The sequence below is a fragment of the Pantherophis guttatus genome, chromosome 1 (genome assembly GCF_059756535.1).
Source record: "Pantherophis guttatus breed Tessera chromosome 1, ASM5975653v1, whole genome shotgun sequence".
NCBI lineage: Eukaryota > Metazoa > Chordata > Lepidosauria > Squamata > Colubridae > Pantherophis > Pantherophis guttatus.
In genome coordinates, this window is record NC_142063.1 from 196,674,028 (window position 1) to 196,688,978 (window position 14,951).

The 14,951-nt window shown below is 35.8% G+C and overlaps 1 protein-coding gene across 4 annotated transcripts in view; it reads right to left on the reverse strand.

Moving 5' to 3' along the window:
• The window catches only part of MACROD2 (mono-ADP ribosylhydrolase 2), a 1,140,895-nt gene that overhangs the window by 619,125 nt on the left and 506,819 nt on the right, over positions 1-14,951 (reverse strand). For all 4 annotated transcript variants that reach the window (XM_034432401.2, XM_034432402.2, XM_087882285.1 and 1 more), the window contains one exon: positions 8,436-8,557. In XM_034432401.2, coding sequence (XP_034288292.1) covers positions 8,436-8,557 — 122 coding nt within the window. The remainder of the gene's footprint in view (positions 1-8,435; positions 8,558-14,951) is intronic.

Below are 14,951 nucleotides of genomic sequence, written 5' to 3' on the forward strand. Positions count from 1 at the left end.
AAATTGAAAGAAACATATGAAGTGACTTCCCACCTTCCTCACACATCTAAACTACTTTAGTAACTGATCATCTTTTTCTAAAATACAAAAAATGATCAATTGTTCCTAAATCCTGTCTCTTATATATAAACAAATTCATAAAACCTCATCATTTCTGTCCTAATGTCAGGAAAAGTCCACTAAGGTTATCAGATATAGCTTTGATCAACTAAACAACTTAATATTACTTCCTTTCACTTCTAACAATCTTGATCTTTAGTTCCTTCAAATAATGTCACAAAATGTGATTTCTTTTCATTCCTCACAAAATTCTTCAAAACAGTAAAAAGCCTCTTTTATAAACTCAATAAAGCAAAATTATTCAAATCATTCTGTTAATCAGGATTCTGATGATTCTGATGATTGCCTAAAGGGGACTTTATGTTATGTTGAGATGGCAGAGTTGAAGATTGGGTCTCAGCAGGACTTCGGGGGCATGGAAACTTCCAAAGGAAACCACTAGCTTGTGGGTTAGGCATGTGACCAGAACTGTAGAAGTAGTGCTTGACTATTTTTATTATTTCTATATTTCTATACCTTATCTGTTGTGTGCCAGCTTCCTCTTATGTAACTAAGTGAAAGCAAAGAAATGTATAAATATCTGCTTCACACTGTGTTCAGGGTTCCTCTACTTTTAGGGAGGACCCATCTTTATTCAGCTGAATAAACAACTTTGGCTTATCATGACAAATTCGGACTCCATCTTTTATTTTACTGAATCACACCTGACAACCTGCATAACAATCCTCTTGGTTTGTTGTTTGTATATCCCTTTTACTTATTAAGACATAAGCCAGTTGTCAACTTGCAAAGCATCCCTGGCCTGCTCTCGAGTTGCCATAAGCAAGAGGGAATGGGAAACCGACGAAACGGCCCAGCAGCCGAAAATGGATGCACATTCCAAACTTATCTCTCTCAAGGCTGTATCCCAGGTTTACCCACAGGGCAAACTGTAGAGAGGGGAGTGGTCTCTACAACCCGCAAAATTGCTCCGTTGGCAAATGTGATTGATGACACGTCCTTGGAGAAAGGGAGAAACAGGGTCATGATTGGGGCATAAATTATGTAGGGTCAGAGCTGGCTTCACTTGGGAACGTGCCGACATGAAGCTCCTAATAAATAACTGGATTTCTTTTGAAGCTTGGCTCGAGGCTCATTATTTAATTAGGGCATTTTCCATTCCTTTCTTATGGCCTGTCATTTGTAAATCAACTTTCATCCTTAGTTTTGATCTTGTTAAGTAGAACTTGTTTCTCTTCCATAACATATTTTAGATACAGTCTATCTATAGAGCAGACACTCTTAAAATTAATGTCAGGGTCCACTGTTTAAAATATTTTGCTTCACTGTGTAATTGTAAGTTGAGTTTGAATGTTTGTCTGTTATAATTCTACTTTTTAGTTCCTTTTAATTGTCTCTAATGTCCATTTTTAAAGTTTTATTATTATTTTTTTGCTATTGTTGTTTTAATAAAAACAAAAGCATTTTACCTAGGGGAAGGATTCATTGTAATTAATTCCATTTTAAATTTATCTGGTTCCTTAGTCTATTTATAACTTTCCAAAATCAAAGTTTTAACCAATCCTTTGATGCTTTGTTAAAAAAAAAAAACCCTTAAAAGAGTTCTTAAAACTTAGTTCACTTAAGACTGAAGGAAACGCACTTAGTGCTGTACAATAATAATAGCTATAAAGCAGTTAACAATCGATTTCCAAAAGAAATTGGAAAGGAAGTATGAGAACTTAGTGTCCTTTCAAAGGCACTGACTGCAGTTTGAGCAAGATGGTTATTCCCTCATCTCCCAGAACTGTAAATTGTCTTGGGGGTCTCCTTGTGAGGAGAGGACATCTGGAGCATTTGTAGACAAGGATAAGACTTCTCTTTGTCTGGAGAGGAATTATTGAAGAGCTAGTCTACTTGCCAGCTTTTCATTCCAGCGCAATCATCAGTGAGCTTTGAAAAACAAATCAGACTGAAGTAGGATGAAAGCACACTATTTTAGAAGAAATATGGTTCTATAACAGTAGTTTTTGGCATGGAAGAATCCCAAATGAACTCCACCATAAAAAGACATCTTTTGCTGCAAAGGGAGTCCATAGCAACTTGAGGCTTTATACTATAATAACAGTACACGCTGACATAAACATATTACTATACGTAATAGGATACTTTATTTATTAAAATAGAACTTTGTTCTATTGTCCAGCATTCTGTATCACTATGAATGCAATTCTAGATTAAAGCTATAGCCTATAACTATAGCCTAGTTGAAGATAGGGATAGGGTTATTAAGATGTTAATGTGTGCACTTAACTTTGGTTATGATATTCACAGATATCTGTTATCGATGACAGTAGAATGCTCTGGTTATTCTAGTTTGACCATAGAACTGTAAGCAGTGGTGGGTTTCAAAAATTTTTTACTACCAGTTCTGCGGGTGTGGCTTCGTGGGCATGGCATGGCTTGGTGGGCATGGCAGGAGAAGGATACTGTAAAATCTCCATTCCCACCCCACTCCAGGGGAAGGATACTGCAAAATCTCCATTCCCAACCCAGGGGAATGTTACTGCAAAATCCCCATTTCCTCCCAATCAGCTGGGACTTGGGAGGCAGAGAATAGATGGGGGTGGGGCCAGTCAGAGGTGGTATTTACTGGTTCTCTGAACTACTCAAAATTTCCACTACCAGTTCTCCAGAACTGGTCAGAACCTGCTGAAACCCACCTCTGACTGTAAGTACATAAATATGTCATGAGCCAAACTCTAAGCAGCATAACAGTAGCGGCAAAGAAGGAAAGGGTTTTGGATTCTCTCATACATTGCCTTACCTCACATACCAATTGCAATTGGGACTAGCAATTCCATCACTAAGTAATGCAGTCATAAAGTGAAATGTCACCTGACCATGCCAACTTAGAATGTCAGTTCTGGCTGCAGTCATTAAGTGAATCACCCATGTTCATTAAGCACGATATCATATGATTGCAACTTGCAACTTTCTGCTGTTTTCCTGACTGAATTTAATTGTTGGAAGCCAGCTATGAAAATTGCAATTGCCGATTGTGTAACCCAGTGTTGTGATTATTGCAAATATGTGTCAATTTCCAAATGCCCAAATCATGACCACAAGGATGCTACAGCAAGTGCAAGTTTGAGGGAGAGCCCTAAATCTCTTTTTTCATTGCCTTTGTAACTTTGAATGGTCTCTGTGAACAAATTTGACTGGTTTGAGATGACAAACCAATGTAATAAAGGCCCCTACTGCCAAATGCTACTTCTATTTTTGAATGCCTTAATATTTCCAGGAAAATCAGAGGTCATTCCAATACTTTTTGTTTCCTGCTTATAATGTGATATAAAAATTAAAAAATTTAAAAGTATTTAATGAATATGAGAAATTTACTTATTATTGATAATAAAATGAGAAATAGAAAATCAATATATGTAGAAGAAGGAGTGGCAGAACCTGGGGGGTGGAGTTCAAAGAGGGATCACCCTAGACTCCTTATGTAGCCATAAATGGACTAAGATCAACCCCTATCTAATTCCAAGCAGGTGCTACCTTCTCTGGATAAGAGGAAGGAAATCTGGACTACTGCCCACAGACTGTTTAACAATAAATCAGTTTAATTGGACCTTCACATGTGGACCTGGTCTTTCACACCTGACATTATAGGCCATCCTTTTCTTTCTCTTTCATTGTAATGGATTTGGCTCATATACCTGCACTCACTGCCACATAAGGATAAACCAAGTATAAAGATAAGGATAAGGATTAGGATAAGGATAAGGATTAGGATTAGGATTAGGATTAGGATTAGGATTAGGGTAAGAGTAAGGGTAAGGGTGAGGGTGAGGGTGAGGGTGAGGGTGAGGGTGAGGGTGAGGGAAAGGGAAAGGGAAAAGGAAAAGGAAAGGGAAAGGGAAAGGGAAAGGGAAAGGGAAAGCATAAGGAGTGGTAGTTGTTTAAGCTACAGATGATGCCATTAGGTTTCTTACCACTATTTTAAAATATTTATTTCTTGTCAACTTCTATCTTTAATTGCAAAAAGAAGTGAACTAGATGTCTATACCTATATGCAACTGGATACATATGGATTCATTTCAGATTAAACCAGCTTCTTTCCTCTGAAGTTATTCTGAAGTCCTATTGATATTTTATTAATCTATACATTTGTTCTCATTTGCGTTTCTGATTCCTTCAAGTGCCTCATCAACTCACATAGTTGTGTATTTCCTTTAGCTATCATGCACTCTTCATTCCCATTTGACCCAGGAAGGGGTGAGAACAGTAAAAAAGAAAAAATAAAGAAAAGGCAAAGAGAAAAATAAGGTATGAGAGAGATATTCAGGGAAACAGATCACTTTCCCTCTTCCTTCCCCCTCCACATAATTCTCAGCAGACAGAACTTATAAAAATAATAATAAACAGTTCATTAAATTTTATGCCAACTGACTTCCAGCAACTTCAGATGAATTACATAATTCAGAGGGATCTAAGTTGTTTATACATTAATCACTGCAATCAAATTGATAAAACCCTGCCTTCAGTTTTAATATTTTTTTAAAAAAAAAATTCCACAGTATGTTGTACCAAAGACAGCTTTTCACTTCCGTTGTATAAAAGTTTTCCATTTTTGGAGCAGTCTTGACAAATGACTGTCTTGTGAATGAAAGAGAAAGAATGCTAACTTTATCTCCTGTTTCCACAGTGCCTTTTAGATAACCCTTTTTGTTTCATGTTCAGAGCTTGCTGTCTACACACGCCTCAGAGTCTCAGCTGAACAATACCTCAGACTTTTAGCTGACATTTCAGCCTGAGCCCATGTCAAACACACGCAGGGAGAAAGCCTTGATGTATTAAGAAGTTTCAGCATATTAGCATTATTTCAAAACACTTCAAGCACTAAAGAAGAACAGGCTTCTAGCAAAGTATTTGGGTGTGTGGAGATTTTTAAATGTACAAGCACAAGCATTAAATTCAGAAATAATGAATCAAATTAATCACTGGAATGTGCCAATAGTAAATTTAGCTACAATGCAGTCTTTTGCAAGCTAGAAGTCATAGATGCAGAGCATGCCTTTACAAGGTCTATGGAGAATGTTCACAAATACTAGAAAAATGCATTTTATGTATTTTAAGTGTATTTTTAAAAAAATAAAGAAAGAAAAGAAACCAGAATGTTTACAGAGACAGGCAATTGGATTATTATTTAAAATTTTATGAGCTGCTTTCTTCTGGAAATTATCCCCCAATGTTTATAGTAAACATTAAAAACCACAAAAGCTTTGCACAATATCAATACAATGAATATTAAAGAAAATTTGTGTTGACAGCTTCCCTCCCTCCCATCTTTGTTTTTCTTCCAGGCAGATGCTAAAGTCTCTACTTGCTTATAACCCTGGGTACCACAGAACAAAATTGGAGTGCAATGAGACTAACCAATTACAACCCAGCAGTAATAGGGAGTTGATGGCTTCCATCTGTTTTATGTATTCAAGCAGACACTTGTTGGGCGTGTTTTTTGTTTAGTTGGACTCAATGACCTCAATGGACATTTCCAAATTCATGACTCAATAATGGAAGGCAACCGAGGAATAGATACATAAATAAAGCCACGCAGTCATTGTTCTGAGTGATGGTAGCATATAAATTTAATAATTAAATAGATCATGCTACATTATTTCCCATTAATATATATATATACACCCCTATTTCTATTATAGTCTCACTTTCAATTGTTTATAGGAAGCTACCCTACATGGGTCTTGGTTTGTTGATGAGTATCCATCTGACAATAATACGTTTGATTATTACTAGAACCAGGCATATTAGTTCATATTAAAAAAATATTGTTACGTAAATTATTTCACTGGAAAACACAATTTGAAGATATTTCTAAGAAGCCTATCCTATCGATGAGGATTTTCTTAACTTCATTTTTATTAATTAAAGACCTCAATGTATAAACGTCTTCAAAAATGAGATAAGAAGGTAATTATTGAAAAATAATAAACAAGGGAGAAAATAAAGTTAATAGATTTTTCTATTTTTACCTGTTACTGACATCAGCTTCAGATGAAATCTTTGCAACAGGAGAAGTTGTGAATATTTTTAATTCTGTATTTTTACAGAACGCAAGACTGCTTATTATCCCAACCAAGCAGATTACACAAATACTTAGAAGAGAGATATACTGAACATGAATGTGTCACTATACTGTATCAAATGCAAAATCTGTAGAACATTTATATGTAATCTTAATATTCAAATATAATCTAAGTTGCATGATTTATTCATCCACAATTTAAAAAAAACTAATTTACTGTCACCTTAAGAACGAATGCCTAAGTCTGCATCAATTTGCCCTTCCTTTTTTTAAAAAACATGTTAGAACAATTTACATTTTACATTAGTTTCACTGATTGCACCCAGCAAACCACTGAAGATACATCCTTAGACTACTATCTATACTCTACAAAAAAGCTTGTCTCTTTTTGATATTTGTAATCTTCAACTGGACGAAACACTGTATCACAGAGAAATACTTTATCAACAAAGGTACCTCAAATGGGTTACAGAATGCTGGACCCATTACTTCAAGTGAATGAAATTTGGAGGAATGGAGGGAGGGAGATTTCATATGTTCACTGCCACCTTTCCACAAGGAAATTCAATGGGGAAAACACCAGGAAGTTGCTCCTACTCTCAATGATAGTTTCCCTGCCCATGGTCACTGTTTTTCTGATTAAGTAAGGAAATATGTATGAAATGATGACCCAATGGATCATAGGTTCTCTAGTGTCCAATAAAGGTACAATTTTGGATGACTGCAACTTGAGGTCCCCTGCAGCAACATTCTAAGAAAAAAATGGTGTAACTCTTAATATGTAAGGCACCATTTTCAGTCACAAGAAACTTATTACTTTTCAGACCTCTTTATCTTAAAATGATTAATATGATTAATATCTCTGTCATTTGTCAAGATACACTGTCCAGCATCAAGATACATTGTCTCTTTCTCACAGATATGCTCTATTGTTTTGTTTTTATTTTTTTAAAAAAACATATTTAATAGGAGTTAAGAAACCTCCCACAAATCCACCTAACTCATTATTAAACTCATCTTTTGCTAGCCATTATACCTTTTCACTAACACAAGAAATTATTCACTGTGTAAAAGATTTTTTTCCCTCTTTCGTTTTTACGTTAACTGAAATTTAACTTGTTCTTTCAGCCATTGAATTATTGTCTTCTGTTTCTTGGTGAATAAAATGAGATATTACAGCCAGTTGTCTGAGAACCATTTACTTGTATGGGTGATGGATTAGATGATGGATTCTAACAGACAACATTGATTGGAAATGTATGGAAAGCCCATCAACTCTACTGAAAGCTGTTGATTTTCTCATTGAAATTCATATTGTTTTACTAGAGAATAATTTGATTTTTCACTGAGTCATATAGTTGAAATGTGATGTCAGGTCTAGCCCTAGGTATGCTTTCTAATAGCTCTGATGGCCATGCTTGCTTATTAATTTTTATGATTTATTTACTGTCTTTCTATTTGCAGAACTGCTGAGGCTCTTTAAGTGCCCTTTAAATGGCTGGCCTCTACTCAGCTCTCAAATCAACTGAGCTGTACCACAAAACCTTAGGTTACAAAAAGAATCTAGCACTATGCTTTGGCTTGGCACGTTCAATTCTTCTATTGCCAACTACTGTCAATAACTATTTGGAAATGTGACCAAAAGGAAACAAAAACCCAAGTCCAGAGAAAGAGGACTCTCCTGCTGAAAGTTACAAAGTCTAAGGTTGCCATTTAATTAGAGCTAACTGGTATTTTCTTCACAGCTTTCTAAGTTATTTAACATACAATTTTCCCATGTTGCTTTTTGCTAATACCACTCAAGCAAATACAAACTGTTTCATTTTGGAAACATGCCTTACAATTATCCACATATCAGGTATCAAAGTTGCACAGCGCAGATACCAACGTGTTGCAATGTTAACATCTGTTTATTTAAATTTTTATATTAACTCTGTGGTGGTTAAGGTGCTGGCCTAGAAATCAGGAGATTGTGTGTTCTAGCTCCACTTTAGACATAAAAGCCAGCTGAGTGACTTTTGATCCAATCACTCTTTCAGTCCAACCCACCTGAAAAGGATTGTTGTTGTGAAAAAAATAGGGGGAGGAAGGAATATTAGTTATGTTCTCCACCCTGACTTATTTACAAAGTAATAAAGATGGGAGAAAAAAAACTAATTAATAAACTTTTGCAATGGGGATTTATTTTTAATACTTTTTGTTATGATACATGGTTATGGTTACAATTCATAGCAGGAGTTTGAGATTGGCAATCAATCAATCAATCAATCAATCAATTCATACTTACAATTGATCTGATGAGGTTCTCTTTTGCCAGTTTCAAGGAGGTTTTATAGCAATTTGCCAGATCTTCTTTATGGATATCACTAATATGTCCTCGAGCTATAGGTCCCACAGTGTGAATGACATCTGCAAAGAATAACACAATCAGTATCAAAACTTGAATAAAATTATATAAAATGTCAAAGGCAACTTGGTAAGTCAGCAGACGGACTCTGATCATGAGGATTTTTCCTGATTAATGACAATGTCCCTGACCCTGTGAGTCGGATGATGTAAGAGGTAGATATGAAGTAAGGAAACAAACTCTTCCAAGTCCTGTACTGGGAGTGCCTTCTAAAACAGGGGTGTCAAACTTGCATCATCATGGTGGTGTCATGTGACGTATCGGGACTTTTCACCCTCTTCGCTAAACTGGGTGTGGGCGTGGCCAGCACATGACGCATCCAGCTCGCGGGCCAGGAGTTTGACAGTCTCTTCTAAAGCAATGATTACTTTGCATTAAGAAAGAATCCTTTTCTCTTGGAGAACCAGGACGTAATTGCTGTCTGGCTCATCTACAAAGACAAAGGAAGGCCCTTAGGGCTCAGCGTTTAGAAGGAGAATGTTTCTGATTGGAGAAAAGCAGCTCAGAAATCCCCCCCCCCAAAAAAAAACAGGCAAGGAAAAGTGAAGAGTCTGGAAGAAGAAAACTGGGGGTCAGTATGCCATGTCTTGTTCCCACAATACAATCAACGCAGTCACTACTAATCGAGTCAAATCTTCTTACTAGTGATTCTGGCAGCGCACAACCACACTAGCTAAGTTAAAAAAAAAAACTTGTAGGAACAAAATCCTCCTCCTCTCCAGAGTATCAGATGACAGTGTTAAACTATCCCATAAACTCTTGTACCTGAAAAATATTGGCAAAGCTTTGTGACATCACATTCTGGTTTGTTCATTGCAACCAATCAGTGCTTAAGGGCTATGTGCTGTGCTGTCAGGCCACAGCAATGAATTTTGTAAGAAAAGGGCTTATTTTTTCAGCTGTTTTTATTCTCCACTCCCTTTGACCGAGTATGCATGCTGTGAGAAACAGGATCCATCAATTGCATTTGGCCAGGTTCTCTCAAACATGCCAAGCTCTCCCAAGGATGCTGAAACAGCATTTCAATTCTGCCATTTTCTTTGTAGATTAGCAAACACAAAGATTTAAATAACTGTCAAAGGGAAATATCTACCAGGGAATTTGTTTTGTCAGTAAACTCCATGGACCTGGTAAAATCAAACATGAAAGGATTTACACAGCCAAACATTCTGACAGCTGTAAACATCATACTGAGAATCACATGAAAAGGAAATAATCAACCTTCTCTTTTAATCATAGTTATTTCCCCTAGATATAAGGTAGAAGGGGCGAACTATTTGGCTGAAGAATTACACCCAGAGTAATTAGGAGCAAAGCTATTTAATACTATTTCCAATAACTGAAATTTGAATTTGACACTTAGGGTTTGTTTGCCAGATGACAAGAAGAATAACACGTGATTGAAATATAGTTTTCATGCTGGTTTTACTCCTTTGAGCTGACTCACACATATGCATTTTAGGCAGTCCAATAATAAATGGAGATTTATTGCCAATGGAACAAATTCAAAAATGAATGGAGATACGTCTCCGTTTCCGCATGCCATTACTTTTCATTATCATGTTTACTGTATTTGAAGGTAATATCAGACACAGTGGACTGTGTAAGACAACACATCTGTGTGTGCGAGGTTTGAGTCCTGGGTTGTTGTTTTTAAAAATGCAAATATTTTAAAGCTGAAGCCGACACAGTGCCTTAATCAGAGAAAGTTCATTTTATTTATTCTGCCAACTCCTGAAATGCCATATAATGTGGTCACAGTAGGACTTCCTCTTCAGCTATAAATACTTATTGCCACAAAATGTTGCAGGAGCAGCAATCAGATTTGACATTTGATTGCCAAACCTAGGCCAGCAGTATTACTACATCAGTCATAATTAACAATGTCCAAATCTTAAAAGGAAGTATCAGAGCAAAAAAACACAAAAAACCCACAAGCTTACTAATTATTAAACATCTGCTTTGGCTATAAGAAACATGATGCTTTGGGAGGCCATTTCTTTGTGATGTTGATAAATGTTTTGCAAATTAGAGTTAAATGATCAGCTGGGTATATTCATGCAATTTTGATGCTGCATTTTCCTAATAGATAAGTGATTTTAAAAACCCTGTTATTGTACAGAGCAGTTCCTCTAGTTAAAAGACTCTTATCCTTCATGCAGGGAACATTAAAAGTTTTAACTAGAATTTCTGCTTGCCAAATACCTTCAGAGACAAATATGACTTGTAGAGCAATTTGATTACTATAAAATGTTAGTTTTCCTAAAATGGTGCAGTTGGCATTTAAGTGCAAGACAGCACTATCCAATTTTTTGCTCTAATGGAATAAATATTGCACATAAAAGACTGGCAAAAATGCAGCGCCTAGAATGCTTTAGAGACTTTGAGACTCTAGTGTAAAAAAGACAGAGACGTTTTCAAAATAAATTCATTCATTTATGAAAGAGGAGGAAACACATCAAGAATTGTGGGCCTGGTTTAGATTACTACTTTGACAGACAGACTAAAGATGGGCTAGAGACACGACTTTTTCAAAGCAGCAGTCAATTAGGATATGAATCCTCTCCCTTTCTGCTCCCAACCCAAAAGCTGGGAGCCATACGGGAAACATATGCTACCAAGACTGTTCCAAAATCTTTCAAAGAATGCTAACATACAGAGTGATATAAAATGGCTGTGAGTGCTTATGTTTTAGCAATAAAAGAGACAATGTTCTAACATTTGTGTGAAATAAGCAGACTGATTTTTAAGATTAAAAACAAATATAACACTAAAGGAAGGCAAGAAAAGGGGAAAGCAGAAAGAAAGAGAAAAGAATGAGAAAGCAAAGAACTTTAGGGAACTGTAGTAAGTCTGTTCTCAATAATGGTTTTGATAACTGAGGGAAACATCGGAGTAAAGTTTAAAATTAAATCTAATTTATGTAAAACTACAAACATGGATGAGGAAAGAAGAGCCTCAAGCCTCAAATTCCAAACTCTCGGTCAACTTTAGAACAATTTCTAAAACTTACCTTTAAACAAAAAGAGAAAAGTAAAATATGCAGCACAAAAGCTGTTCTGAGTATGTTAGAGGTCACTTTAGAGAAGATAAAATGCCACTAATGACTCTCAGTGTTGGCTCTGAGGTACAGTCTGGGACTATAAAGGACACTCATCCAAATTGATTTATGGAAAACAGAAGGCATGAACAGAAAGCAAATATTTAAGTTAATATATTTATGTACTACTCCAGCCTTCTTCCAAAGTGAGGTCTTAAGATTCATGAGGCATCTGAACTCAAGTCAATCAGCACTGAATTCAACCGCCAATCACACTAGCTAGCCATAATTAAAACAGATTCAAAGAACTATTCCATATTTGGGGGGGGGGAGTCTGGCAGTGTTGTTTTATGATACTTTTTATTCCTACAGCAAAGGAAGAAAGGTGGCACATATTATGTGAGACACATTTCTATTGGATCTAAGATTAGCATAATCAATCTACTACCCATAATAGTGATCATCCTGGTATACAGGTATAAGTAAATTCTTACCCATAAAAGTAGCATGTAAAATTCAACTTATAAATGCTATAGACTAGAGCAACTGTATTTGTAATCATGAAAGAGTAATTAAAAACAAAACCAAAATAAATGTGTGGCAAGTTAAAAGAAATGGCCAGGCATGTATTCTTCAAAGTGAAATTAAACAATTATATCACCAGGTAAAGTATAAAGTGGTTTCAGTTTGTAGAGCATAATTAATGGAAGCACTATCCCTGCATACAGGAGAGGGCTCACATATTCATCAGACATGAGACATGTTTTTTTTATTTTCATTCATGTCCCCTGCAGCCACCTGCTACTTTTTGTGATAATCCATGAGGAACACAGCCCCCAAAAGGAATGTAAATGGTCTCTTGAATTGTTCTCAGGATAACCTGAAAGGAGACGAGGGAGTAAATTTCTATTTAACTAGGAATATTACATCCTGTTACAAGTTCTATAAACTAATTACCACGAATAAAATTGTATACATAGAAAAGAAGTTACCAGATTCACCTAAGTTTGAAAAAGTTCAGTAAGGATCTTCAGTGGGAACCAAGATGTAAAATAGGGTTCAGATGTGCTAATGGATTGAACATAGTAGACACATAATGTTGTGTGTGTTTTGGGGTGGGTGGAGAGTGACAACTAAAAAGTAAACGAATATAGAGCTACCGCTATCATTAGCCCTAAAAATGCAGGGGAAGATATTGGCTCTTTGTCAATGTTGATGAAAGATTCAACTTTCTAGTCAATTTCTGTATACAGAACAGGAAGAAACATCATCTAACATCTTGTCTTGTTGGTCTGTTCCTTCATTTTAGGAAATACAGTGTCTGGACTCAGCCTTGGGGAAAAGTACAGCTGTCTGAAATTTTGAAGAGAAACACTCAACTCTATAACATATGTGAAATTCCTCCCGGTTCATCCAGTTCTGAAATTTGCTTTTTCAAGTATATCTCACAAGGTATTGAAATGACAGTGATTTAAAAGAAAACCCTATATTAATTCTGATCTTAAAATTATTCTTAAAAAGGTAAGACAATATTAGTCTTGCAAGGTAACCCAGACAGGAAACACAAACAGGAGTGCTATATCCACCTTTATTGTAAGTTTATATTGTCAGAAACCTGAAAGCCTGAAAGTACCCTTCCCATCTCTCACTTTTACTTTCCTGAAAACTAGGTATGGCCCCTTCTGAGAGGTTTTGGCCACCTCTCCATCTTTGGTCTCAAATTGCTTTTATCAGACCATTATGTAGGCAGTGGCTCTCCCTCCTGTGTCCCAGTCATTCCCACATACCATTACAAAAAACTGTAAGTTAGGGTTATTACATTTATAAGCCTAAGTGAAATCAGCTAAGATTTCCCCATTTTTGACATCCTTGTCCCGCAAAGCTTACACTGCTATATATGACATATTATATATAATACTTTATACAATCCAAGTCACAGCATTTATCCATCAACCTCACTCAGTACAGACTTGGAAAGAAAAAAATTGCCAAAAAATGCACCATAATTTTATTGAAGAAGTCCAACGGAGAATATTTAAATGTAATAAAAGGTCATAACGAAAGAGGGAGTGCTTACAAGTAGGAGGGGGGGAAAAGTCTTGTCCTTTGGTGTGTTTTTTTAAAGAACAGAAATAATAGTATGTCTCCAATGTCTGCCATAGCAATTTCAGTTACTGAGCAGAAGTTAGAAGTCTTCTGATGTTTTTCAAACCCTCTGCATTATCATTTTGGTTATTTTGGAACAGATTGGAGGACTTAATCACATTAATCATGTTGCCTTGTATTCATGCCTGTCATTAATTTGATCAGGTGGTTTTAGGGGACTTCAGTTATACCCTGTAAGGGTCACAGAGGATTTTATTTGGTTTCCCATGAAATTTAACTTCTTCATGAAAATATTGTGAGTAGTTTCCTAAATCATTGGACTGAATTGTGACCAACATGCAAATTTTGCAAATTTCAACCTCAATTTTCCATTTATGAATCCTAGAAAAGCCATCGGGCTTCTCAATATGGAAATTGGCTGTCATTTCTGAGTTATGAAGCTTGATCTGGATGAAATAAAAATACAATTCACACAAAAAACCTGACAATCTGAATTAAGAGATTCATCAAGGTTATGCTTACATCATTCTTGAACGACCTAATGATAGTTCACTTTGGATTCTATAATGTCTGCATGGAAGCATAAATTAGCAATAGATGCCAGGAATAATTTTTGGCAACTTCATTTGTATGTCAATTGCTGGGTGTTTTAGAGCGGATATTGCCATAACACATCACAAATGTCTGCAACTTGTTATGTAAATGTAATATTTTTGGATTGTGCAGCAAGGGCTGTGTGATCCCAAGAAAAGATTCAGCTGCTTTGAAAGGTTTTCAGCAGATGCTAGATGCATGCTCCAAAGCATTGAACAATGTTACTATAGATGTCTAGCTAGAACAGACACAGGCACACTGTGTCAACTTGCAAAGCTTTCGGAAACTTGACACACTGGTTATATTCTAATTGGACTATAATAATTCAAAATTTTAACAACTGAAGAATATGTTTTTGATCCTTATGAACATACCTGTATTTAAAAATCTAAGGCTGTCTCTGGTCCACCAATAAAGTTTAGGAAATTGACATTCAGTAGATATATTTTTCATTTATTTGACATGTCCAATAGAGTTTAAACATAATTTGTTGCTGAACTGATTGGGTTCTCTAATCATAGGAAACATATCTAATATTCCTTAAAGCTTGAAACTGTTGATTGGGCAACATACAAGTTTCAAATTTTCTATTCCAAATTTCTAGTGTATTATCTAAATTTCCTTATTTATTTAAACCTGATAATAAACTATCAGTT